This window comes from Ipomoea nil, unplaced genomic scaffold (genome assembly GCF_001879475.1).
Source record: "Ipomoea nil cultivar Tokyo-kokei standard unplaced genomic scaffold, Asagao_1.1 scaffold2845, whole genome shotgun sequence".
NCBI lineage: Eukaryota > Viridiplantae > Streptophyta > Magnoliopsida > Solanales > Convolvulaceae > Ipomoea > Ipomoea nil.
Window position 1 is genome coordinate 4,384,891 of NW_017619273.1, and position 27,338 is coordinate 4,412,228.

A 27,338-nucleotide genomic window follows, 5' to 3' on the forward strand; every position below is an offset into this window, starting at 1 on the left:
ATTTATACGTTGTTTAGGACCAGGTAGACCCTGGTCCATGGTATAACAACTCATTACGTATACATTGGTTTAAAATCTTGGTTTTATTAAACCTAAGGAAAGTATATAAGTAAACACGGTCCTTCATATTTTTCTCCTTCTAATAACGCGGTCATAGCGAAAGTAGCATTAAAAAGTCGGTTTGTTTCCAAAAGTCCATTTTCCATTCCACGTGTTTCTTTGCTTCCCCTCGCCGTCGCATTTCTCTAGCCCCTGTTCCCCGTTCTACTTCTTGCCACTATTCTTGCTATTTATATATTCCTCCTACTCTCTGTCAATGGAGCCAACGTACATTCACTCAGTTGAATGAGGTCTATAACTCTCTCAGAAGAAAACCCAGAAACTGAAAAGTAAAGAAAGGGGAAGAACAGCCTTTTTCATTGTATAAAGGTAGGGTCTTTAGCTTTCTTTTAGGTAATTGTGATACTGGATACAATGGGTTCTCCAAGTTTTTGTGTAGTTCTCTTAGGAGTGGTGGGTTTTTGTGTTTTTTTCTTTTTCTTTAATGGAGGCGGGTAATGGGTTGTTGAATGCGAGAGGTTTTATGTGATTGGCTGGTTGTATGGGCAGTTCTTGGCTATTCTGTTCATATAATGTGTTTATGAATTAGGATGAAAATGCCATTTGATCGAATGGGTATTCAAGAATTTCAAGCATGATTCTTGATTTTCTAGGGAGTGGGTTTTCTTTCTCATGGACCATTTGTTCTGGGTTGTAAAATTCTTCAAATGCTCTGCTGTGTAAAATTCTACTTGGTGAAAATATTGGGTTTTAATGATGTGTTTGCAGCATTGGAGTTTTGGTGTTTTTATTACTTTTACTTTTTCTTGATAATGCAGCTCAATGAATGTTATGTTGTTTGGAGCAATTCTTGAATCTTTCAGTTCTAATTTCTTTGTTAATTACTCATCTTGTGCAGAAATCAAGGTCTCAGCTAGAGATCCATTCAGAACTAAAATGGGGGTATCATTTTCATGCCCACTTTCAACTTACAGTGACCTAGACAACAACCTGGAATCTGTCATTGTGAAGTCTATCAGCTTTGGGGATAATGAGCTTAGGACGCCCGTGCGATCCGTGAGCTTTAAAGGCCAAGATTCAGAACCAACAATATTCCAATCACTTGGTTCTGGGAAGATGATGATGGAACAAGTTGTTAGCTTTACGACGAGTGATAATTTCGCATTGTTCTGTGATAATAGTTATAAAGCTCCTTGTGAGGATAAGTTTAGCCAGTCTGTGACACTTTGTGGGGAGACTAAAACTAATCCCAAACATAATGCAGCTTTAAAGTTGCAGAAAGTGTACAAAAGCTTCCGAACTCGAAGAAAGCTAGCTGATTCTGCAGTGCTCATTGAGCAAAGCTGGTGGAAGCTACTCGACTTTGCAGAACTAAAGCATAGTTCGATTTCATTTTTCGAGATTGAGAAGCACGAGACCGCCATTTCTCGATGGTCTAGAGCCAAGAATCGAGCTGCCAAGGTAAACCCGAACTTATATAATCTTTACTTCTCCAAGTTTGAATAATTTTTAAGATGTTAGCCAACCGGTTTCTTATTCGTGCAGGTAGGCAAAGGCTTGTCGAAAAATGAGAAGGCTCAGAAACTTGCTTTACAGCATTGGCTTGAAGCGGTTGGTATATTATATTCTTACTTTCGTCGTTTCCTTCCCCCCATATTGTAGTGTTGCTAATTTGTCGAATATTTTTGTGTGAAACGTACAGATTGATCCGAGGCATCGTTATGGACACAACCTACAGTTTTACTATGTTAAATGGCTGGATTCTGAAAGCAATGAACCCTTCTTCTATTGGTAAAATTCTTGCTTTTCTACCACAAAGCATAAGAATTGCTTTCATATTACTTATTATGGATATATGTTTTGTATACAGGCTAGATTTAGGTGAGGGTAAGGAGGTCAATCTTGTGGATAAATGTCCGAGATGGAAACTTCAGGATCAATGCATCAAGTACCTCGGGCCCGTATGTCATCTCTCTCGTAGCGTTTACTTTTTCGTTCTATTATTTTTCGTCTTCTAATATGGTTGTTTAATGTTCACCACAGATGGAGAGAAAGGCTTATGAAGTGTTAGTTGAAGATGGGAAACTCTTGTACAAGCAAAGCGGGGAGCTTCTCAACACCGACGATTTAGATGGTGCGAAGTGGATCTTTGTGCTCAGCACCTCGAAAGCGTTGTATGTGGGAAAGAAAACGAAAGGCAAATTTCAGCACTCGAGTTTCTTGGCCGGGGGAGCCACGCTGGCTGCTGGGAGGATAGTTGTCCAAGATGGAATATTGAAGGTAAATTCGAATCGGGATAATGTCTGTTTAATTCCAGATTTCCAGTATTATTGTATTTGCAGTAAGGCAATTATCATATGCTCATTGGGAAAAATTTCGACAGGCTGTCTGGCCACACAGTGGACATTATAGACCCACGCCAGAAAATTTCCAGGATTTCATTTCTTTTCTTGGGGAATATAGTGTTGATGTGAGTGATGTTAAGGTATGAAACTGTTCTCGATCTTCTTTCTTTATTTCTTTCTATAATGCTATAATTTGTTGATTGGTATTGCTTTCGTGTCAATTCAGTTTGATTGTGTTGACGAGGAAGAATCTGGTGTATACCCGAGAAGTAACTCATCAGAAAATGACCTTCCTGGGAAGGGCAACGATACTAAAGACACGGGAGCTTCAGGGATAATCGAGTCGAAAGAAAACGAGAATGTTTCTCCACTGCCACTGCTAAAGTCCAGACTATACCTCAACTTCAGTGGCAAATTGGCCAATCTTGAAATCCCCAGGAATGACGATTTCTTGGAGAGACTTAAGAGTGAAGTTGAAGTATCATCCCTTCCCGTTGAGCAACTAAACAATGCTAATTCTTGTGGAGAAGTTGAAACCGACAAATGTGAAGAAGAAGAAGAAGGCATAACGGAAGAATCAATCCTGGAGAGAATAAACTCACACAATAAGGCGAAATCGTATCAGTTAGGGGAGCAATTATCGTGCAGATGGAGTAGTGGGGCAGGACCCCGGATTGGTTGCCTGAGAGATTATCCGTCTCAGCTGCAATCCCACGCTTTAGGACAAGTAAGCTTGTCGCCTAGAAGCACTTGGCGTTTACGCCTCAACTCCTCCCCTTCAAGGGCATATACCCCTCCTATGAGCTTGAGCAGACTAACACTCATGCCTTGTAGCCTATCTCCCTTGCCAAAAATGGATCTTTCTCAGATAATGAGTCTCCATTCTAGATGGCCTTCCTCTCCATCATGTAAAGGGATTGCAGTAATTTAACAAATCACTTGTTTATTCTTTAACATTTTTTCATAGGAAATTCTTTCACAGTTTTGTATACAATTCAGTAGCATATATTCTTGTACAATTTTATTTTTTTTTTTCCTTTTGGTAGTTTTAGTACCCATGTAATGTGGTGATAAATGGAAAATCCATTCTTTGTGGCTTTTGCAGAGAAGGTTTAGATGAATTACAATCTTTTTACTTCTTTTTTTTATGGGGTGTTTGGTAAATAGCTGTTAGATGATTGAGTTTGTGGTTTTAACTAGTTGATAACATTAGCTGATTGTAGAAAAGTGTTTGGTAAATTAGCTCTTAGTTGATAGTTGATTACATGCAAAATGATTTTCTCAAAAAGCTGCTTTGAGCAGCTTTTTGAATTTTAGCATTTTGCAGCAATAAGCTGTTACAAAAAGTTAATTAATCAAACACTCATGTTGATTGTTTAACCAAGTCAAACAACTAATAGTGGTCAAATAAGTCATGTTACCAAACAGGGCCATATGTTCATGGCCGGATTTTAGGACCTAATTAATTGAGCATGACAAAACCATTCTGTAACTGAAAAGAAGAGTCTCACACACACACACACACACACACACACACACACACACACACACACACACACACACACACACACATATATATATATATATATATATATATATATATATATATATATATATATATATATATATATATATTCTTATTGACAATTAAACTCTGCAATAAAAAGTATTTTGAATATTATGACTTGGTCTAAAGTCTACTTGCTTAGATAAGATGCAAATTGAAGTTGAGAAGTGAAAGTAGTAAAAGTCTGTGTTTGAAGTATTCTAGTTTTTGTGTTTGCAGACTTGACAGAGCTGCAGCATATGTATGCTGTTTTTTCAACCCTTTGATTCATTTTGCTTGACTGCAACTCTATATCCATTATTATTTTTCTGTATAAGTTGCTTATTTTTAATTCTAGTAACCTTATCAATATTGTTGTAGTTGTCTTGTCAGTTGTCACTATGTGATTTTGAAGTCAAAATTTAAATTTCAAAAACTACTTCTTACCAAAACTAATATAGTTGTCACAATGATGAGTGTAACTTGTAAAATTAAATTTTTGTCACATATTTTGATTTTATTGAATAAAGAAACCAAATGAAATAAAAAAGGGGAAATGTTGAGTGATATTTCTTATTTTTATTTTTTTTTTACAGGAAAATTCATGACCAATATTCAAGGGTGCGCACATGATGAAAATCCATCTCTAAGGCTCAGTACAAGATTCTAAATGTGTTTCAACTGAGAGGTCAATAGACTGTGAGTCAAATATGTAACCTGAGATTGCACTACTCAACTAACTCAGTTGGAGGTGAAGCTCCCAAATGTGCAATATCTTTTCCTAAAAGTGAACTTTGTATGTAGCAAAAATTGAATTCTCGAAAATATTATAGAAAATAGTCCGAATAAAATAAACCATTCCTATAAATTACGCATATATTAGTTAGTTTTGGTTTATGTAGTGATCTGATCCAAGTGTTATGGTTGGAAAATGAATATTCAAAGCATAAGTTTCAGAGAAACCGAGTGATGCAGTTCCCACTTGCCAGACATTTTCCCCATCATTCCGTGTAGCAAGTAGCCTGCCAGCTAGCCACCCTTCAATCATATTTTCAATAACTTTTTTTCTTTTTAATAATTCAAACTTCTCGACATATCTGACTATATCATAAACTTTATAAACCTAACTCAAGTCTATGTGAATGTAAGTTAAATCAATCTAGTTTCAAAACTCAATATCAAATTATACACTTCTGCGCGTAAAGAGCTCATCTCAAATCTAAATCTCTAATATTTGTGATTGAAAAGTGAAAACGAATTGAACTTCCACCTATTGCTAGAAGCAAATTTAAGTAAGATTTGAGTATCACATTTTCGATTCTCAAGCCCTAATTGTACCTAAACACAAAGTTTATCTAGTATGTCTTTTGGTATGTACATATAGTCATATATATCAATGCCACAATACGATTTACTATCTCTACTATATCATCATACAAATATCGATCTTTGTAAAGGTAAGTCATGCTCAATTAATATGATTTATATTTACAAACCAATGCCATACTTATTATATCCTCAAGAGTATGTTATTGTTATAAATCTAATTTATATATTTGGAGAAAGTTTCCAGCATCAATCAGTATCGGTACCGTTTGGACTAAGTACAACGTTACTCAAAGGTACGGTGAATGAATTTTATTAAAAAATTTATGAGTATTGAAGATATTGTCCTCATAATGTCCATACAAACTTAAAATTTCATCCAGAACCTTTTTATGCATATCGGTGCGAGAGGTATCGATATATATATATATATATATATATATATATATATATATATATATATATATATATATATATATATATATATATAGGGTCAGGTTCCAGTGCGGACAGTGCTTCACGTGCGGTTACTCACCATTAGGTGTGGTGTATTGGTGCAATTCATTGTGACACATTTCTGAACATTGTGTGGTGCATTTTTTTCATACCAAAAGGTGAATTCACAATATATATATATATATATATATATATATATATATATATATATATATATATATATATATATATATATATATATATATATATATATATATATATATGTGTGTGTGTGTGTGTGTGTGTGTGTGTGTGTGTGTGTTTAGGATCGGGTGCGAAGGTTACTTCCAGTGCGAAAATGCGGTTAACCATGAGCAATGACTCTCTTAAAAGAAATTCTATACGAAATGTGCATTTGAAAGCTCAAAATCATGCACTTGAAGGTACAAAAATGTGCACTCGAAGGCAAATAGATGTGCAATTGATGTAATTTATGGTATCAGAAAGAAAAGTTATTCAACTTAAGTGTTATTAAAGCAATTACCCATACAAATCGTTTGTAAATCTCACAAATTTAATTAGAAATTTAGTTATATGTTATTGAAAAGAATGCAAAAGATATAACAAATACGGACCTAAAATTGTGCACTTAAAGGCAAAAAATGCACTTAAAGGCAAAAAAATATGCACTTGAAGGCCATATGGGGACAATCCAACCTTCCAATCCCCCAATATTGTGACAAATATTTTTCATATTTGGTTTAGAGAACTTTTAAATGTTCTAGACTCTGATGGAATAACATATGCAGCAGCAATTCTATATCATATTTGGAGAGCACGGAACGGAGCGGTTTGAGAAGCTTTTCTTATGCGACTGAGGACATTACTTGCGGCAGCCACCGCCACCATGCAAGCATGGCGTCGAACCCGGCTCACTCACGACGCCTGAATGCCACCGGAGCAGCCTGCTACGACCGAGAGACCGCCACTGCCACATGGACAGCTAGCCGCGCCTGCTGTTACGCACGTCATGCCACCACTGCGGGTTTGCCGTGTCGACGCTGGATTCCTCCACGACACGGGCAAGGCAACGGTAGGAGCAATTTTCCTCAATATAAATGGAGGATATGTTGCAGCGTTCAGTGCACCGTTCACGGATTGCTTTTCACCACTTATGGCCGAGGCGTTCGCATGCAAGGAAGCCTTATCGTGGTTAAAGGATTGGGGCGAGCGGTCAATAGAGCAATACACAGATTGCCTGACACTACAACGTTATCTTACTTCCCCACCATCTACAGTTCGTTCCTACATCGGCTATGCTATTGATAGCTGCAGAGCAGGTACATCTTTGTTTGATTTCTGTTCGTTTAGATTTATACCTAGATCAGATAATTATTTAACATATACTTTAGCATCTACAACATTCCAGCATCTTACTGCTATGTATTGGGATCTCTTCCCACCTGACATTATTGAGGCTTACTTCTAATGAAATTACCCCTTATTATTTTCAAAAAAATATGCACTTGAAGGCAAAACATCTGCAGTCAAAGGCAAAAAATATGCACTCGTAGGTAAACATGCACTTGAAGACTACAAACCGTGCACTTGAAGGCTGAAAACATGCACTTGAAGACTAAAAACATACACTAGAAGGATTCACTGAAATGGAAAGTATTTTTTTTTACACAATAGTAAGACACACATACACTTGTAGGCATGAAATTGAGCATTTGAAGACATAAAGATGATCACTAGAAGGCAAGGGAGGAAAAAAAAAAGACACTAAAAGAGAAAATTCGAAGAAAATTAATTGTGCACTCTTAGAAATGAAAGCGTGCACTTGAAGGTCGTTACAAAACGTATACTTGAAGGAAAAAATTGGTTCAATGGAATGCTAATTTTTTCTTTTTACACAATAGTAAGACATACATGCACTTGTAGGCATGAAATTGAGCACTTGAATACACAAAGAGGATCGATCACTAGAAGGCTCGGAAAAAAAGACACTAAAAGTGAAAATTCAAAAAAAATTAATTGTGCACTCTTAAAAAGGAAAACATGCACTTGAAGGCTACAAAACGTGCACTTGAAGACAAAATTTTTGCACTAAAAGGCACAAAGATGTGCACTCAAAGGAGCAACTATGTACTAAAAAAAATAGATGCACTCGAAGAATAGAAATATGCATTTGAAGAAGGAACATGTGTACTCGAAGAAGAAGAAATGTGCACTCGTATATAAAAGACAAGCTGGCTTACTTACTCAAAATTACAATTATACCACCACACATTTTTTAATTAATATTCCATCTGGGTTGTTGATTTGGACTATATCTACAGTCAGCAACTTGCGCATTTTTTACATGGAGAAGCATTTGCATTTGATATATATATATATATATATATATATATATATATATATATGTATGTATGTATGTATAGGGATGCACTCAGGTGCGAATAAGTGCCCAGTAAGGAATATGCGAACGAATCAGCGCGCGACACGTGTCCAGATCTAATAACTTTAAAAAAAATGCGATGACATTTTCGTAAATAATTGAACATGGAAGTGCAAGTAAAATCACTTACAAGTGCACCTACTTTCACCTATAAGTGCATGTAATTTTGCCTTGCTAGCATTCACTTCCCGCAACCATTCATGCACCTGGGTGTGCTTATAACTATAGCAGCAACTATTTATAACTATAGGTGCAACTACTTATAACTATAGGTGCACCTACTTTCACCTATAAGTGCATGTAATTTTGCCTTGTTAACATTCATTGATCTGAGTTCAGCGGGTAGTAATACCCCTGAAAACCACCCGCAAACATTCATGCACCTAGGTGCAACTACTTATAACTATGTGTGCAACTACTTAGAACTATAGGTGCAACTACTTATAACTATAAGTGCACTTAGTATTGATGCTCAGAGTAAATTTTTACTTGCACCTACAATACATTTTACATGCAGTTGTAATACATTTTACTTGCACTTCGATGTTCAATTATTTACGAAAATGCCACCGCGCTTTTTAAAAAAATCAGTGTTTCTCATCCATTAGATCTGGACACGTGGACGGACAGAATCCATTCCTATTTCGCGCTTGAGCGAAGCATTCGCACCTGAGTGCGATTATATATATATATATATATATATATATATATATATATATATATATATATATATGAACATATAAAATATTTATTTAAGATGATGTAATGAAAGGAAGTTGTGGCTCATTCACCAACACTCTTTTAAAATCAAAAGAAATGACACAGAGCTAACTGTGGAGACAGATGAAAATTGGATGGGAGTATTAAAATGGAAGAAGTGTACTTCCATGTTTCTTTAGAAAGCATTTAGCAGTGGACATGTAAGAAAGCTAGCAGTTGTGGGCACATGATAAGTTAGATCAAGATGCACAACACACACCCATAATTAATATTAGTTTATATATTAATGATTTATGAATGCTGTGGATGATGTTTCTTTGTTTGTTTGTTTTTATAATTATTATTGTATCTGAAAAGGTTGACAGTTGACATAAACAAAAATGGTACTCTCCGTACTTACAATTATTTATGCACCATTAATTGAGTAATAAAATTATGGGTAATATAATCTCACTTCTTTTTGTTTTTGTTTTTCTTTTTTTTTTTTTTAACAAAAATATGTCACAGTTTTTATTATTTTAATTTTATTCTGTTAATAAAATCATAACACATCACATAAATTTTACTCATTGAGAGTTCATATATAACAATTTTTCCTTTATAATGTTGAAAAATATTTACAATGTGAAGGCAGTATATTAAGAATATTTTTTTTTAAAAATGAATATTGGTATATCATTTCTTGGAGAGTAAATACCCCAAATGGTCCCTCGACTATAGCTAAATTCACAAATTGATCCTCGACTTTCAATTTCAACCAATTAACTCCTTAACTTTGTAATTTTAACACAATTTGGTCCTCTGTCTATTTGACCGTTTGTTGGCTGTGATTTTTGAAGATAGATATATACTTTTATGATCCATAGTCGATTTTTTAAGGTTCCGATTGCATTTCCAAACCGCACTGTTAAATTCGAATCCACTTCTGAAAGCAATCTACCAAATCCGCTCGCCTTTCTTCATCCTCCCTTTGGATTCAATGTAGTTGAGTTCGTACCAGAGCGAAGAAGACGACGTGTTTCCGAACTGGTGCAACGTCATCCTGGAGGCCTCCACGTGCTCCGACGAGAGCTGAGGGTTCTTCTGGAGATCGTCGATCACGGTCAACAAACGGTCAAATAGATAGAGGACCAAATCATGTCAAAATTGCAAAGTTAAGGACTTAATTGGTTGAAATTAAAAGTCAAGGACCAATTTATGAATTTAACTATTGTCGAAGGACCATTTTGGGTATTTACTCTTTCTTGGAGATCCCACAAATACATTCATTATTGTGGATACCCTAAAATGTGAGTGATGTAGGGAGGGGAGGTCATGCCAGGTTTGCAGTACCATGATGTACTGTGATACTGTCAGGGATCAAAAACATGGGACTGTTAAAAGTACAGACAAAAAACATGAATGAGATCAGAATATAATCTGCAAAATAAGCAATTATAACTTCATGGATTGTTGGTTAAGTTCATGAATTTGTCCATTATGGGGAGCAAATCTAACTGGCAATTCCAAGCAGAAGCTTCAGTTTTAATATTTTTTTTTTATTATTAACTTTTACAAAATAATTATTTCAATAAAATCATAGGCGTTTGGTAAATAACTGTTAGCTGATTGAGTTAGTGACTTTGATTAGTTGATAATATTAGCTTGAGTGTAGAAAAATATTTGGTAAATTAGTTGTTAGCCAATACTTGATTACATGCAAAATGACTTTTTCAAAAAGCTAATCGAAAAAACTGTTTTAAACATCTTTTTGAATTTTTAGCGTTTTGAGACAATAAATTAATATAAAAAGCTAACTATGTTACCAAACATAGTCATAATCTATTCTCTCTCAATCGCATCATATAAAACAATTCAAATAACCGAAGCTCAATATTCATAAATATATAGAAATTATACAATTCATCCAATTCAAACTTTTGCAAGTGGTTCCAATAATTCCTTAGCTTATTTGTTCTTAATGACACCATGTTCTGTTACTTATTTATTGGTAAAATTTGGATTATGGACTATTTATATTTAATTTGTTGCTCTTCTGGCTTGTAAAAGTTATGTTTCCCAATGATTGGTGTCAATCTCTAAAGTATTTTAATGTATTTATCATTTTTCTTTATTACATAAATTGATAAATATTATAGATTAAATTCGAGTAAAATTATTGATTTCATATACTGATATACATACATGTGATACAAGACTTAACGGCAATTGCGATCTGAGTATAATTCTTTGGATTTTCAATTTTCTTTCATGTTTTTGGGTAAAAGCATATAATTAAGCTACATCCTAGAGTTATCTTTGACTCTTATTATTAGAAGAAGATTAGAGAATCTTAAAATAATTTGTTATGGCCTAGGAAGTGCTACAGTTATAGCTTAATAAAATATGCTCATGAAATCTAGAAAGATTATATTGTGTTTTCAACTAGCAATTCAGACAATGTACTCTACTTACTCCACGAAGGTTAAAATTATGTACTTGTAATTGACCTATTATGTACTTTCTATCATCATATTATGGACCTATAAATAAACGGAAGGTATATAATATATTAACGGCGGACACATAATATATTAATTGTAATAGCTATATAATTTACTAATTGAAAGTACGTGTTGGGCGGAGGCGGATGAAGGATCAAAACCAACAATTGGTGGCTAGAGGAATTGTTGGGCGGAGGCTGGTGGAGGACTAAGTCCAACATCATGACTCTAAAAATGTAGCGGTATATAAAGAAATAAAGCTGCGTATTCGCTCTGAACTATAGCTTTTACTCCTTTTAGTGATAAGCGCTTAATAATAACACTTGGTATTAGAGTCAGAGATGATGTCATGTGTGTTCAAATCTGTGCATCTGGCATTGGGACCATAACATCAATAATACTGCATGACTTTGCAACAAAGAAACATTACACAAACATATATAATGCAGAGATTTTGATGAATACAAAGGTACCTTGAATTATATATTTGGGAAGTATTGCAATGAGAGCTGGCAGTGGCAGTGCTAAATCAAAGTGCAAAACCCCTAATCTTTTTTGGATTTGGAGTTGCATTATTATTGTACGGATTTGGTTGCTTACCTAATTTTGTAGATTTCTTGAAAGAGAGGATTATTGTGTAGTCTACATCCTTTGCACATAGTGGATAATGGAGTGTTAATGACTCTACATGATCTGTAGACTCATCTTCCCTTCATACCATTATTGATGATCCCATAATGTCCACCTACTTGCACTACTCTTCATGGAAGACTCATGTTACATGCCCCTACATAACCCTCCTAATATTTACCCTATGATGTGACCAATGTTGCAAGAGGCGTTAGACGCTAGTCGGACATCTGGAGGTGGCTAGATGCCACTTAGGCGGCCGAATAATATGAATATATTGTCTCCACTTTTTCTACTTAGGAATAGAATTGTTAGACTGTTATAATCCCCTAAACTAGTCAACTGCATATATTAAATGATTAATTGAGTACATGGCTAGAGAATATAGAAGATGAGTAACCGAGCAAGTATAAAAAATCATTCAACCGAGTTGAGCGCAAACTCGGCCGAGTTGGTGTGGTCAAGTTAGGCGCCCAACTCAGACTAGTTAGGTGTCCAACTCGGCGCCTAGGATGCCTAGTCAACCGGTGAACTAAAAGTCACATAGGGCTAAAATTACCTCGGCTTAGGAACGCCTAGCACCTAGTCGGCGCCTAGGCCGATTTTTACAACACTAGATGTGACATTACTTATTTGTATTTGATTACAAGTAACTTCAAATTTAAAAAAAAAAAAAAAAAAAAAAAAAAAAACTTGAGATCAACTAATTTGTGACCAATGAATATAAGGAGTTCTAATGATTGCTATGATAATTACTTATTAGTTCAGTTACAATGAATATTTATTTTAGATTATTTCTAATTTTAAACTCTCATTTTCTATTTTAGTTCTCAAGTTTAATCAAAATCAATTGATTATTGAAAATGTACTACTTCTAAAGGAGGGAAATATAAGCAATTTTACTTATTGATATATACCCTTCATTTTTAGTATATTAAAACTTCGCCTTCCAAAAATGCATAAGCCCACCAAACATAAGGTTCATTTCTAATACAGAATATATTAAACGCTTATTTTTAGTGTATTGAATGTTTATTTTTAAGTATACTACTTTAAAAAAAAAAAAAAAACAAAAAACAACAACAACAACAAAACAAAAAAAAAAAACAAAAACAAAAAACAAAAAAACAAAAAAAAAAAACAAAAACAAAAACAAAAAATGAACACAATTCAACTTAATGAACAGAGTATAAATGAATACAATACATTTCACACATTGACAAGAACTCAAAAAACATACCAAAAAATAGAGAACTTCATACAACAACAGAACACATGAAGTTCAATTCCAGATTTCCTGTAATAATTATTATATCATTAAGCATATTTTGCCAATTAATGACCATTTAAATGCTACTGCCGTGTGGGAATACGAAATATTTTTGCTAGAGAAATCCCTCTTGAGGGGATGATGCATCAAGCTTCCTCAGGTTGGAATCAAGCACTGAATGTCTCATAGGAAACAATTCATTTTGATACCCATATTGCAGATACCACCTTGCAATGAATTTGTTAATGTAGATGTCCATAACACCCAAGCATAAACTAGCATAGTGACAAACTAAAGTTTACCTTTAACAATGCCAAGCTAAAATAGGCTCAAATGCCCACCACCAAGCTGCTTCCAAAAGCCATAATTGATGCCTAATAAACTGAAGAAACTGCAAAAGGATTTGTAAAATCACAAACTTAGAAGAGACCAGTAGCAATTAAATTCAGGAATAACCAAAACTTTTAATCACGTATCTACCTTGGCAGCATGAAATGAATCATCTGAAGTGGCTCAATGTATTTCTTGCGATATACAAGCAGCAACTTATAAGTTAACTATCTCATCTTTGCAAGAAATTCCCAACTTAAAAGATAGATTAAAGGATTAGCTGCTACTACTCTAGGTCATGCTGCTTACAACATTCCATGAGTAAGCAGCCTCTCCTTGTTGGGAGCACAGGCAAGAGAATTTTTTGTTGTTGTTGTTGTTTTTTTTTTTTTTTTTTTTCTGGACAATCACTTTAGAACCTGCAGAAAGCTTCTCATGCTGAATAAGATTGAGTATACATGTGTGCCCACTGGGTCTGAGTGGGGTCATCAATTTACCTGGCAGCATCTCAGAAGTGAAACATCATTGGAACTGCTTGCATTCATACAACTCTTAACTGTTTGTTTACACTTTACAGTGATGTACTGAAATAGGAGATACACTGTGACACTGAACAATAGAAATCTTCCACAGAAGATGCAGCATAATATGCCTCTACAATCCCGAATGAGGGGGAAAAGTGTGGAAAGCGTTTCATTTGATCTTGTTCAAGTGAGTATTTTATCTTCAGAATGCCAAAGTTCATGTACACAGTCATTAGTCAATTCTGTTCCACCTAATACTTGAATGAATCCAAGAAAAGACCAAGAGTGAGTCCAGTCTTCCAATAATTGAGCATGGTAATCAGATCCTTTACCTTATCTACAAAAGGAGAGAATGTTTTGTACATGAGAGCCCCAATGCCCTCCACTACGACCACTGCCAGTGCAGCAGAAAGAACATCCCAGTCACCAGTCTGCCCAATTACTGTGGCAAATGCCGTTGCAGAATAAAAGCCAATTAACAAAAGTAGCAACTTCATGGGAAGATTTGTCATCAACCCTTTTATTCTTGCATTCAGTTTGACTTGAAAAGATTCAATGGCCCTAATAAGTCGAGTTCTATTGCCGTTGTCATTGGTGGGAGAAGAATTCAGTCCTCTGCCATCTGCACTACTTCTAACCAACCATGCAATCCTCCTAAACAGATGAGATTGGACAAGTTTCAGTTGCCAATTCCATACAAAATGATCACTCACAGAAAAGAAGTGTATACTTCACCATAGATTCAGTTTATCAGTAAGCAACATGTTTCAAGGTCAACCAGAAAGATACAATGAAAAAATTCACAACTCCCAACAAATTCTAGTAACTAGTAACATATGTCACATTATTGTTGATTTTCTCTGAGAAGGGAAGGGTAGGAAGGAGAGAGAAATTTACCCATACTTGTTGATTGAAGTAGGTTGTCCCCAGTTACAAGCAGAATATGATAACTGAAAATCCATCATTCTAGTGAGTGATGAAGGTTTCTCAAGGAAAACAACTTCAACACTGGGTCTGGAGTATTTATGAGCTAAAAGCTTGGAAGTTGCAGGACAGCCATATGAACGAATATTGGTAACCATACTGGAAGTAACCTGCAGACATAACTTTTAAGAGTTAACTCAGGCTCAGAACTACTGACAGTGGTACTTGTTTTTGTATTTTTTTTGTGCCACTATACTATAATTACTAGATAATTGTCTGACATATGAACATACTTAAACTTAAAAGCAAAGGAACTAAAATTCCCTTCCAAATAAAAATAAGAGAGAGAGCTTCAGCTCAAAGCAAAGTGAAACCATTGATATCATATTCAAATGCAAAAACTTAGCTATCCACTGAGGTGAAGGATATCAATACTAGCACTAAATGATGCATGCAATGTGACAGATTACAGTATAGAGTAGAATGTTAGGCAAAGGAAGTTTTACACCCAAACATCTGCTTTAATTCTAAACATTCAAAATTCTGGAGAAAGAAAATTTAATCATAGTTTTTGAGATTTTCCCGCCATGATTGCAAACTGGCTCCAACTACAAATCAATACAGTGCCACAAATCTCAGAATATCAGCTGCAACTTGGAGGGTAATTGATGGTTAGCACAAGTTTCCTAAATCAGTGGTGCAACTAAGAATTTTGCTTGGTTATGTCAGAATTCTAAATGAAGCAGTCAGGTGGCTTCAAGCTTGCCAAGCAAATTAAATTATGAATGCCATCGATTAGCATCCCCCTTCAATTTTGTTCCTCTTTCCTAACAAATATGATTATGCAAACAAACGTTGATTCCCAGACCTAGAATTGGCCAAGCATATTCACAAATCTTAACGACTTGTAAATGTTCTCACATATCATAATAATCATCACTAACTTTCATAAAATGCAAAAAAGACATGCTTTTACAAACTCTTAAAAGAGTAACAACCTAATTTTAAAAAGCAAACCATTGAGTTCAAAAGATAACTAATTCTGGAATCTCCTTTCAGTGAAATGATCATAAATGCAAATAAAGCCCACGAAGAGCTCTCGACTATCAACGTGTAGGTGGGAAAATTCGTGAATAGGGGGAAAGAACAGCATCTTGCACATATATCTTGGAGTTATTGGGATCAGGGACCCAACGAATCTCACTCATGTTTGGTGTCTCCACAAAGGCCATGGTAAACTCTCCCACCTTTTCAGCCTTACCTCTCTTGCCAGCCCTCAATACAAGAGCATTGCGGTTGTAAGAGAATATGCCACTTGACAGAGTAATAATATCACCAGGCTCAAATTGATCACACTCATCACCCCACATCTGAAAATGAACAGCTGCAGTCTCATCAGCCACTAACGCCAAGCATGTCTTTTGTTGTGCATCTACTCTTCCTTTGTCTAAAACTATGAATTTTGTGTTTATATTGTTCAATGCAGCTGGTACAATGTCTTTCAAAAATTGCATCCTTTAGCACTATGAGGCAGTAATTTTCTGCAAATCAAAATTCTTTTCAAGTATTTACATTATTATTTTGATAGACACGTAGAAGTTAATTAAATAAACAAAAAATAATAATATACAGAAATTCAAACCATGACTAGAGTTTCCCTTTTAAGTTTTTGAGTGCTGTTTGTTTTTCTATTTTCTCTTGAAAGTGATGTATCCAAGCTCAGTGAGCTCAATTCAAAAGTGCAATATAATATTAGAGCCAGAACATTCTTGTACTAAGGACCAGAATCACAGGCAAGCCATACAGCCAATAACGAAGAGGAATCCAATACGGGAGAACACCAAATATAACGGAAACCCAGTGTTCCCTAAACTAATCCCAAGCATAGTACTCCATATGCAAAGATTAAATTCTCTTTATTCACAAGTTCCTGTTCCCCACAACCATCAATCTCCATTCCGGAACTGTTTGAGGCTTTGAGCTCATTCACCTCCCCTCCAGAGGGCTAAAGTCTATCTATTTCAAAAGTTTGTTCCACAAATGCAATATTAACAGTTTGCAGCTTATACTTACTCAACAAGAAAGACATAAATTCAAAGCTAAAACACAAGTGTTTGGGCACAACAAAAATATGAAAATCAAGATTTTCTCCCAGGATAGCATGTATATAATGAAAGAATAATAAAACAAAGGAATTTATTTTTTTTTGTATGTATTTTATTAAATTCGTGAAAGCTAATTTAACTGACGTAGCATTCAAATTCAACTGACAGCTAAATTAATTTTCCGGGGAAATAAACATAATTTTTTTTTTCTTCACACGATGCAAAATATGAATGTAAGAAACTGGGCATTAAAAAGCAAAGATTACCGTAATCAATTATTTTGAAGGGGAAAAAACAAAAAAGACAAGTAAAGGAATATTGTTTTTTCCGTTATACGAAATAAAACAATGAAAATAGGAAATCAAGCAAGGAATCAAACCTCGAAGTTCTTGGAAAGCAGTCAGAACATGAATGTGTGGAAAGCAGGCAGAAAACCCTAAGCTTCGCGATTATGAAGAAGAGGTGAAGTTCGACACTCGCTGTTGATGCGAAGATATGGATGGAGAGAAATACGGCGGCAAGCGGCAGGTACTGAGGGGCGGAGGAGAGAGGAGCGTACGACCTAACGACGCACGATGATCGAACTGAAGAAGGCGGCAGAAGAGAAGTGACATGGTAAGGAAAAGGGTGCGTCTGGGTCGTAGCAATTTTAAAGGAAGAATGATTTTTCAAATTGTCTTAATAAAACTATACACGCACATAAGAAAAGAGAACTCACCGGCGGAGCGTCGGAGAAGTCCGGAGTGGCGGAGAGGAGAAGAGCTCACTAGCTCACTATTCTACCGCCCGGTCCGCCGCTAAATTTCACTGTGGCGGAGTGAGATATCACATACCATGATTAGAGGTTGTCATGGTCCGATTCAAGGTCAAATTAGTCTTAAATCAGGCCAAAAAAAAAAAAAAAAAACCAAAATGAGTTAGTTTCACCGGATTTGAGTGGCGTTTAACCCAAATCTGAACTGGATTATAGAAGGCCGGTTCAAGTTCTTTAAAAAAAAAATAGCTCGGAACCCAGCACAAAATTGATTCAGGCTCTGGTTTGAGTACAACCTAGGTCCATAACTAGTCCAAACACGGTCCAATTTCGGACAAAATTTAACATAGACTTTATAAATTATAATACACTTTATAATATTTATAATTTAAAGTACCAATAATCCATCAAATTTCAAATAGCATAGTATTATGTCAATAATCAAATAAATATGCAATATCTCACCTCCAAACACTTTCAAAATTTTAAATTTCTAACCAATTTTATTCCTAAACCTAGATTTTATTTCATAAGATTTCATTAACCTAGACTCCCAAAGGTTCTTACTGCTATGATATCACTTTGTATCAAAGGATTCAGAGTCTAATTAATTCTATTTCATATGCCCAATATTTTTCACAACCTAGGCTTCGAAAGGTTCGTACCGTTATACCACTTTGTATCAGAGCCTAATCAATTTTATTTCCTATGTCGAAGATTTCACCACCTAAGCTCTGATACCACTTAACTATTCCTGAACAGATAGGAGGCCTGCAATTACTAAGAAGCTTGTTGCTTTAATTTGTAACAATAACTTTGAAAGAAGTATTCCTTCAGAGATTGGAAAACCTAATTTTTTGATTCAATTTCAGTTTGACCCAAACCTCACTTATGATTTTGCTTTAGGAACTGGTTGTGTAAATAGAAAATTTGGGGACTGCATCTGGCATGTAAGCTAGAATTCATTGAGGAAAGTCGATTTTTTGCTGACATCTATAAAAGTGGTGCTGATACGTTACCTCAATGTGATCTTAGTTTTCAATCTTGGAAAGGAATTTTTGCACTAAAATACCCGCGGCTACTCGGATGATCTGCCAAGTTCGCCTAGCCCGCACATAATCCACACTCTAAAGAGTCCACATAACCCCACACGAGTACACGACGCAAGTTACTTGAAGAATCAAGTAACATTGTTGCTGCTCCTGCCAATGGTGGGGCGCCATTAGGCAATCTTATTGCTCAGCCAAGCAGCATAAGTAGTGATATGTTCCTAGTTGTGCCTGGGAATATCGCATCATCTCTTGCAGCATCACCCCCTCGAACTAAACAATAAGAAAATGGAAGAGGCTTTGGTGCTGATCAAGAAGAAACTGATATTCAAGCTTCAGATTTTGGAAAATATCGACTTAGCTGGAAGTATATAGTAGGCATTTTTGTGGAGTTCTCTTACTCATCATTATTATAGTAATCATTGCATTTGCAGAAGTAGAGCAGCAAGGTTCATTGGCCCTTCAAAGACTAGATTGAGGGGACAATTGCAGAAAGCATTTGTTATAGGGTACTCTGTCAAGTGGAATTGAGATCGTTGTTGCTTCAACCGCTATATATTCTATGAAAGACTAGCTCATATGGGCAGAAATAGCCTTCAGGAAGAAGATTGATACAAGAAGAATTTTGTTAATCCCATTGGCTATTGTGAGGAGGACAATCTAAAATCCGAATGGAACTCTTTTCGAACATCTACATGTTCAAGAAGTTGAACATCTCGACTGGAATACAAGGATGAGAGTTATAATGGGGGACCACATATTGTATCTAGTATATGCACATTTTAAATTCATTGTTGCCTCATTCAAACATCAGTTCCAAAATCATATACTTGACATATGATTATGCTTCTAAGATTGCAGGTGAGTTTTTGGGAAAAACTGGCAACCAAGTCAAAATCAGGAGAAAACGAAGAGAATTCTGAACTGTCGACGCTTGCTGACCCCGAAACAAACATCTACTATACAGGTTTGGGCTTGTGTTACTGGAAATAGTTACTGCAAAACTACCTTACTCAGAAGAGCAAGGCCCTCTTTTCAACTGGGTTGTGCAATACCTGAGCAACAGCTAGAACTACAGCCAATTGGTTGACCGACGTTGAAGTCTTTCAACGAGGATGAGCTAGCAGTGGTGTTTGGGGTAATCTAGGAATGCGTTCGAAAAGACACCAGTAAGTGACCAACCATCAAGGAAGTGATAGAGAAGCTAAGGAAAGTCCTCGATATCTCCCCTAAGGCTGCAGTTCCCAGGCTGTCGCCGCTCTGGTGGGCTAAACTCGAGATCTTATAAGCTGAGGCGCCTTAGTCCTCCCTGCATATTACCCGGTTTTTGTAAGTGAAAATGGATTGCTTAGCTTTAACAATGTGAATATATGTATGCACACAATCTCAAAGTGAAAACATATCATATGATCACATTTGTATGTATTCTTCTTTCTTATTGTCATTGTAAAAGGTCTTATAGTACACACATTACTGTAGTGCTACTATTGGTGTGAATATTCATTTAGAATTGGTATGTAACATAAAAAAAAAAGCTCTGATAACACTTTGTATCAGAGTCTAATCAATTCTATTTCCTATGTCCAATATTTTGCAACCTAAGCTCTTATATCACTTTATAACACAAAGTGACCCAAAACAGAAACGAACCTAACCTCCGATAGTACTTTGTAACACCCCCATTTTTAAACCCAGAATAAATTATAACCTCCATTAAAATTGCAAAAGCGTAAACCGCTCAAAACGAAAAATATGAGTGCTACCGCCACATCTAGGTACCTACCTGTACCCAAACGCAAGGCTAAACTAGGATTTTGAATTCAGATAAGAATCTCGTACATTTTTGTATTCACAAAAGTGAATCAATTAGACCTAAAATGAAATGAATATCTTTGGATTCATTGATAATTTATAGGTCTAATGGTTACGTTGTATCCTCTATTCAGTGAGATTCGAATGAGGTATACGATAAAGCATGTGTGCATTTGTTTTCTATCATATACCCTGGTACATGGTATATAGTAATACTATCCACGAATTTTCAATAGTAGATACATGTGGATCCTTAAAATACTGAAACTACTGTCGTTATTAGTATCAAACCAATAACAATTCATACAAGCTAAATCTTCCAATTGATAATTGGGCCAAAAAAAAAACTTGAATTGAATTAGTTCATTTTTCTCCATATCACGAAGGTTCCTTTCTTCCCAAAAGTGGCTAAACCAAATAAAAACAATTTCCAACTTTTATTTCCATCACAGTTTCAATATGATAAAATAATTTCAGGGTACTAAATGATAAAATAAACAAATCCAATCCAACTAACTAACTAATTGACTAAATAACTCCAATAATTAATGCTTTTAGTGGATAATTCGTTCTCATACTAGTGCTCATGAAGGATTACCTGAAAATAATTAAAGAATAAAACACAAGGAACAGACAGAATTAAAATAACGCTAAGTAAGATTTACTTCACTCCCGTAAAATAATATGTATAATATAATATAAGTTTATAATTCATTCCAAAATAGGTTTTTATAAAATATAGGATTTTCGGTGAAGATTAGCTATTAATCCTGGATATACTCCTCCTTCTTTCGGAAAAAAAAAATATAGGATTTTAACTCACACCAAAATATTTTGCAAGCCATGATTCACATGAGTTATAATTTCATTATCATGTCATTCGATTAACTACAGCATAATCTTAATTAGGATTTACAAGATTCACTACAACATAATCTTAACTAAAACTAACACAATTAAAAAACAAATCAAAAATCACTTTCTCTTTACCGCTTTTTACTCCTTCAATTTCCTCCGCTGCAATTCACTCTCAATTATTGCACGTAGAACACCTATTTCAGTCATCAAGTCAGCCCGCAGGTTTGCAACCAATTTCTTCAATTCCTCCATTTCATATGCGTTTTCAGTTTCTTTCCAAACGAAAAAAACCGCACCCAAGACCCTCCTGAACAAATTTAAAATAAATTTTCTCATTCCAAAATTAACAATAATCTATAAAATTAAGGATATAAACTCACCTTCCACCTTTGACATCCATAAAATTTCTTCCCAAAATCTCAGGTTGTGCAGATTGGAGCATTCAATCCACACCTACAGTACATAAGAGGCTCATACTCCAAGTTAGTTCGTACGCTAGATGAAGCCGAAGATGATGACATTATACACTTGAAGCTTGACGAAGCCTAGCTTTGTTAATGAAGCCCAGCTCTATTGACGAAGCCCAGGAGAATCGCGATTGAAGATAGAAGAATGGAGAGCTAATTTGAGGACATCTGGTGAATTGAGGAGAAGGAATGACGTGTAGGGTTTGAGCTAATATATTCCATGTCAGTTTAACAATATTTTCCATGTCAACCAGCTGGATAGGCAACCGGGAAGCAACTTGCGAAAAGGCTAAACGAACAAATTTAGAAGGTACGGGTGGCTGATTAGACTATATTTTAGTTCGTGGGGGAAGTTGAGCACATCGCAGTAGTAGATGGGCCTATTTGACACTTCTACCTTAATAGTATGATTCATATAGTTGTGTGGACCCTGATTCACATCATAATGATTGGGCCCCCAATCGTTATACCGTGCACCACGATACACATAGCAATGTGCGTCCCGCCATCCCAAAACGACGTCGTTTTGTTAAGTTGTGTGGAGAATTGATGCGACGGAGTGTATGTGTATTCTGTTATACAATTATGTACATTCAAAACTGATGGTTTTTTTTTAAGAGTTAAGAGTTTATATGTATTATGTATTATGTTAAATTATGTAATCAACATGGTTGGCGTGATGGTTCAGCACCCTGTCCCTGGGGGTTCGATCTCCACCCATGTGAATGGAGCAAACCATTTGGCCAGTTCCCTGGATTAGTTTTCTGGCTATAATTATGTTAGATTATGTGTATTATCCTTTCAAAAAAGTATATGTACATTCAAAACATGAGAAACGACGTCGTTTTGGGCCAGGACGCACGCCTTATAATTCGCCTTGCGCCTACCAGGTACCGCAAATTATGCTGTGCAGCCGTGTGCACCATACGTTGCAAAAACGACGTCGTTTTGACTAAAAGCGCGCGCCCCACTTAAAAAAAAAAATCAGGTTCGATTCTCGGCAATAGTATTTTTTTGTGCATAATTTGAATTATATATCCACAAATTCATAACTATATATCCACAAGTTCATAACTATATATCCATAGTGAATGAATGAATGAACTAAATATCCACAATGAATGAACTAAATATCCACAATGAATGAACCAATAATTCACAATGAATGAACTAAATATCCACAAATTCATAACTATATATCCACAAATTCATAACTATATACCCACAATAATTCATAACTATATATCAACAATAATTCATAATTATATATCCACAATAATACTGTTGAGGGGAATCGAAACTGAATATATATTTTTTTAAATGGAACAGGCGTTTTTAATCAAAACGACGTCGTACAACATTTTTTTAAATGGAACAAGCGTTTTTAATCAAAACGAGTACAGCATTTCCCAAATCCAACCGCCCATTCCGAAGTCATTTTCTCCGGCGGTGCGGTGGCGGGCCCAAAGCCATTTTCCTGAGGCAGTAATTTCTTTCTTTTTCCTTTGCCCTTTAATGTGGTAGATTTGACTGTTAGCATTATAACTTGCCCATACATTTCCCCACCCCTCTTTTCTATGACCTTTTTCTGTATGATGATGAGGTAGGCTGTATACTTGTATCCAATATACTGAAACACATTCATACCTTCCCATACTACCATATTTTGGTGTTTAGTTTTTCTAATTATTATATTTTATTCTGAAAAAAAGAAATGGAGGAATTTATATCATCAGAAGCTTGAATTTATGAATTCTTGACCACATAACCCTTGGTGCTGCAGCTAATGAAAGTGACAAAATAGGGTGAATTTGAAGCAATGGACCCCAATCTCACTTATGCCAACATGTGTGGATGGCATCCATCATTACTCCTATGAATACATACAAAGAGCAATATACAAAAACTAATGAACACCAGGCTTACACAACTAGGAGTCTTGAATGTCACCTAAAGACACTGCAAAAACCTCCCACTGAGCTTTGTGCACTAAACTAATTCACTTATTAAAACTATGCTTAGTGGAAGAAAAGTAATCTAAACTATGGCCTATGAGAATCTTGGTTTCCTCAAAAAGTATTTGAATCTTTGTTTCTTTCCCTTTTGTAAAGATCTCAGCCTTACCCCCTTTTCTCTCACCCCATGAAAAGTGATACTGATTACTAAACCCCCACCTTAAAACACACTGTGTGTTCTTCCACCCTTCACTTCATATTTGCCTTATCTTTTTCAAAATGTAAGCTTTTTGTTGGAAATACCCACAATTTTCCACATGTTTCTTAGAGCTAAAATGAATGGGGTTTCGGTTTCTGAGGTACCCATCAAGAATTTTCTAGGTAAGAGATGCAGAATGCTCTGTTCTTTTGGAACTTTTGGTTATGTTTTAGCTCTTATACTTGTACTTTCCTCTGCATTTTTGGGATGTTGTGGTGATGATGATGGGGATTCCAGTATGGTGTCAGTGCCTCTTGGCTTTGAAATCTCTGGGTTTGATAGAACCAAGAATTGGGTATCTAAAAATGGGGTTTTTGCATTTGGGTTCTTGGAGAAGTATGGTGGTGATGATGTTGATGGGTTTGTTGTTGGGGTTAGGTATAATTTAGGAGATCAAGAAGATGTTAATGTACCTGTTTGGTCTGTGGGTGGGGGTGTTAGGGTTTCTGGAAATTCCACTTTTAGGCTTGCCATGGATGGAAGGCTGGAGCTGATTGAGAATCATAGTGGAATTGTTGTTTGGAGCAGTAATACCTCTACTTTGGGTGTCCAAAAAGCAAGTCTTTTGGATAGTGGTAATTTGGTGCTTTTGGATGATGATAATAAAGTTGTTTGGGGAAGCTTTAGTAGTCCAATTAACACCTTACTTCCTGGGCAGTCTCTCCATTTCCCTCAGAACCTTAGAGCCCCTTCGACCCAGTCGGTCTCGAGCTACTATAGTTTGGAGATTAGGCGAACTGGGGAGCTCGCACTTGTCTGGGAACACAATGTGACCTATTGGAGGAGCCATTTCGGTTCCTCAGCTAGTGTCGAGGAAGCAAGGTTCGAGTCTACAGGTGTTCTTGGACTTTACGGGGATAGCAGCGAGGCTGTGTGGTTTGTCACAAGTAAGGATTTTGGAGATCCTTCCGTGACTTTGAGGCATCTTAGGATTGATCAAGATGGGAATTTGCGGATGTACTCATGGAACGATGAAGTTCGATCGTGGAAAGTAGGATGGCAGGCGGTGATTAACCAGTGTAATGTGTTTGGCTCCTGTGGATTATATGGTATTTGCGGGTATAACACCTCGGGCCCGACTTGTAATTGCCTGTATACCGATTCTTTAGATTCGGGAACCAGCGGTTCTGCTGTGGATTTGGGCAGCTCGGGGTGCAAGAAAATGGTTGATTTGGGGAATTGCAGACTGCATACTAGCATGATGGTAATGAAGCAAACGGTTCTTTATGGTCTTTATCCCCCGCTTGATGTTAATATGATTTTGAGCGAGGAGGCTTGCAAAGAGTACTGCACAAACGACACTTCTTGTGTTGCTGCAACTTCAAAAAACGACGGGTCTGGTGTCTGCACTATCAAAAGAACCAGTTTTGTTAGCGGGTACACTGATCCCTCTGTCCCTTCGGTTTCTTTCTTAAAGGTCTGTCAGGTTCCACTCGCGGTTGCTGCTCGTGCTGCTAATCACCGTTACAACGGGGAATCAGTTTCGTTGCCATCTAGTAGACTTGCAGGCGGAGAAAGCAGGACGAGGTTAATCGAGGGAGTAGGCATTATAGTATTAATGACAGTCTCGATTGTTTTGGGCGTGGAAGGGATAGTGTTATGGGTTATGTTTAAGAGAAGAAAAATCGAGACTCGATTAACTCGATTAAGGAAAGATGGTCATATGAACCCACATTGCACTGGTGTTGTCCGGGTAACGTTTGAGGAGATTAAGGACCTAACCGATGAGTTTGCTGTTCGGCTTGGCCCTTCTGTCTTTAAGGGCACCCTCCCGAATCGAATACCAGTTGTTGCTAAGATACTGAGTGGTACAGTTGTGCCCGAGAAGGAGTTCCGCCTTGCAGTTTCTACATTGGGCGCTATGCACCATAGGAATCTCGCGTCGTTGAGAGGATTCTGCTATGAACCCGAACACAAGCTCCTAATCTACGAGTTCGTTCCAAATGGCTCTCTCGATAAGTGGCTCTTGGACTTAAACAAGGACCCGACTAAATGGTCATGGCATCAAAGGCTTAATATTGCTCTAGAAGTGGCACGAGCCCTCGCATATTTGCATCTAGAGTGTCCACAGTGCATACCCCACGGAAACCTGAAGCTCGAGAATGTTTTGCTCGGTGAGAGCTTCTCGGTCAAGCTTACAGATTTCGGACTTCAAACATTAATGTCGAACGAATCAGCTTCCTCCTCCGAGTCACCATCAGAGAAGGATATACACATGTTAGGAGAGATGCTATTACAAATCGTGACATGCCAGCGAGAAGTTCTGATGGAAAGTCCACAAGAAATCCTCGACGAATTGTCCCGAAAAGAAACACCCCCCGTGGGGAGTGAGGAGGATATGAAAGCGCTAGAAAGAGTAGTCCGGATAGCGTTCTGGTGCATGCAGACTCAACCCTTTCTTAGACCTTCCATCAGCGAAGTGCTTAAGGTGCTCGAAGGTACACTCTCGGTTGATAACCCCCCATCGGATTTCGTTTTTAGGCACGAGAGCATGACTGACAGTGAAGCTGTAGCTGCTGAGACCGAGATGGAATGCTAGAGTAACGAACGTAAACTGACCTGCAGAGAGAGCGAGCTCGCTAGCTAACTGCATTTGGCCTTGAACCTCAATTTTAAACGGGGCATGAGCCATCTCTCGGTGTTCATTAGGTTTTTTGCAAAGTTGAACCACGGGAACGTTCCAAGCTAAGCTTCCTAAACCGCTGTTTCATCTCTAGAGAAGTCAGCAGAACTGCAGAATCTCTGTGAGACACGAGCAAACCATTGCCTTCCCTCGTTGGCAATTTGGCGCTGAAATGATTCGATGTAAGTGTACCCTTCTGTACATCTTTGAATGAAACATCTCTCTTTAGAAAATAAGCAATTATGTGTTTCATTATATATATATGATGCGGTTTCAATTATCATTCCTGTCTGTATTACATAGCAGAGACTAAGGGTGAAAGATCGCGAGGTTTATGAAAACAGGAATGGAATTTTTGTGATTTGGTAAGGCTGATGATTAAAATGTGTTGAGTTTTTTTCA

At 36.5% G+C, this 27,338-nt stretch overlaps 4 protein-coding genes, 1 long non-coding RNA gene and 1 pseudogene across 13 annotated transcripts; 3 read left to right on the forward strand and 3 right to left on the reverse strand.

The window, feature by feature from the left end:
* The first annotated feature begins 223 nt into the window (after positions 1 to 223).
* LOC109159757 (IQ domain-containing protein IQM2-like) lies at positions 224 to 3,512 on the forward strand. The gene is made up of 8 exons (XM_019307872.1): positions 224 to 429; positions 959 to 1,521; positions 1,606 to 1,671; positions 1,763 to 1,851; positions 1,931 to 2,021; positions 2,104 to 2,340; positions 2,444 to 2,545; positions 2,632 to 3,512. The coding sequence occupies exons 2-8, from the start codon at positions 997 to 999 to the stop codon at positions 3,334 to 3,336; spliced, it is 1,815 nt and encodes a 604-aa protein (XP_019163417.1). The 5' UTR covers positions 224 to 429; positions 959 to 996; the 3' UTR covers positions 3,337 to 3,512.
* A 673-nt stretch (positions 3,513 to 4,185) lies between these two features.
* Positions 4,186 to 27,338, forward strand: LOC109160052 (G-type lectin S-receptor-like serine/threonine-protein kinase SD3-1). Of its 2 annotated transcripts, XM_019308163.1 has the most exons (3): positions 4,186 to 4,192; positions 6,805 to 6,810; positions 24,326 to 27,338. In XM_019308163.1, exon 3 carries the CDS (start codon positions 24,372 to 24,374, stop codon positions 26,850 to 26,852), a length of 2,481 nt encoding a protein of 826 aa, XP_019163708.1. In that variant the 5' UTR covers positions 4,186 to 4,192; positions 6,805 to 6,810; positions 24,326 to 24,371; the 3' UTR covers positions 26,853 to 27,338. The 2 variants fall into 2 exon arrangements, with proteins under 2 accessions (XP_019163708.1, XP_019163710.1); XM_019308165.1 differs by lacking the exons at positions 4,186 to 4,192; positions 6,805 to 6,810 and having other exon boundaries at positions 24,031 to 26,826; positions 26,862 to 27,338.
* Positions 11,733 to 13,936, reverse strand: LOC109160059. 2 transcript variants are annotated; one of them, XR_002050683.1, is made up of 3 exons: positions 13,757 to 13,936; positions 13,579 to 13,667; positions 11,733 to 11,747 (listed from the first exon to the last, which is right to left on the reverse strand). It is a non-coding gene; the product is annotated as an uncharacterized LOC109160059 (long non-coding RNA). The 2 variants fall into 2 exon arrangements; XR_002050682.1 differs by lacking the exon at positions 11,733 to 11,747 and having other exon boundaries at positions 13,300 to 13,667.
* LOC109160057 (uncharacterized protein ycf20) lies at positions 14,122 to 18,046 on the reverse strand. 7 transcript variants are annotated; one of them, XM_019308185.1, is made up of 5 exons: positions 17,878 to 18,045; positions 17,539 to 17,743; positions 15,028 to 15,224; positions 14,463 to 14,784; positions 14,122 to 14,387 (listed from the first exon to the last, which is right to left on the reverse strand). In XM_019308185.1, exons 3-5 carry the CDS (start codon positions 15,210 to 15,212, stop codon positions 14,382 to 14,384), a joined length of 513 nt encoding a protein of 170 aa, XP_019163730.1. In that variant the 5' UTR covers positions 15,213 to 15,224; positions 17,539 to 17,743; positions 17,878 to 18,045; the 3' UTR covers positions 14,122 to 14,381. The 7 variants fall into 7 exon arrangements, with proteins under 7 accessions (XP_019163730.1, XP_019163724.1, XP_019163728.1 ...); XM_019308179.1 differs by adding an exon at positions 16,316 to 16,424 and having other exon boundaries at positions 14,122 to 14,784; positions 17,878 to 18,044; XM_019308183.1 differs by having other exon boundaries at positions 14,122 to 14,784; positions 15,034 to 15,224; positions 17,878 to 18,046.
* Positions 16,161 to 16,568, reverse strand: LOC109159867 (SOSS complex subunit B homolog). Its single transcript, XM_019307976.1, has one exon. It carries the CDS (start codon positions 16,566 to 16,568, stop codon positions 16,161 to 16,163), a length of 408 nt encoding a protein of 135 aa, XP_019163521.1.
* Positions 17,655 to 20,365, forward strand: LOC109159868 (annotated as a pseudogene).

Excerpts from the sequence above, each read along its gene's own strand:
- LOC109159757 (XM_019307872.1), top strand. The coding sequence starts at position 997 with ATGGGGGTATCATTTTCATGCCCACTTTCAACTTACAGTGACCTAGAC. Across the intron at positions 1,852-1,930 it reads AATGAACCCTTCTTCTATTG|GCTAGATTTAGGTGAGGGTA; the intron begins GTAAAATTCTTG and ends TTTTGTATACAG. Across the intron at positions 2,341-2,443 it reads TCCAAGATGGAATATTGAAG|GCTGTCTGGCCACACAGTGG; the intron begins GTAAATTCGAAT and ends AAATTTCGACAG.
- LOC109160057 (XM_019308182.1), bottom strand. The coding sequence starts at position 15,212 with ATGGTTACCAATATTCGTTCATATGGCTGTCCTGCAACTTCCAAGCTT. Across the intron at positions 14,785-15,027 it reads ACTTCAATCAACAAGTATGG|GAGGATTGCATGGTTGGTTA; the intron begins GTAAATTTCTCT and ends TCATCTGTTTAG.
- LOC109159867 (XM_019307976.1), bottom strand. The coding sequence starts at position 16,568 with ATGCAATTTTTGAAAGACATTGTACCAGCTGCATTGAACAATATAAAC.
- LOC109160052 (XM_019308163.1), top strand. The coding sequence starts at position 24,372 with ATGTTTCTTAGAGCTAAAATGAATGGGGTTTCGGTTTCTGAGGTACCC.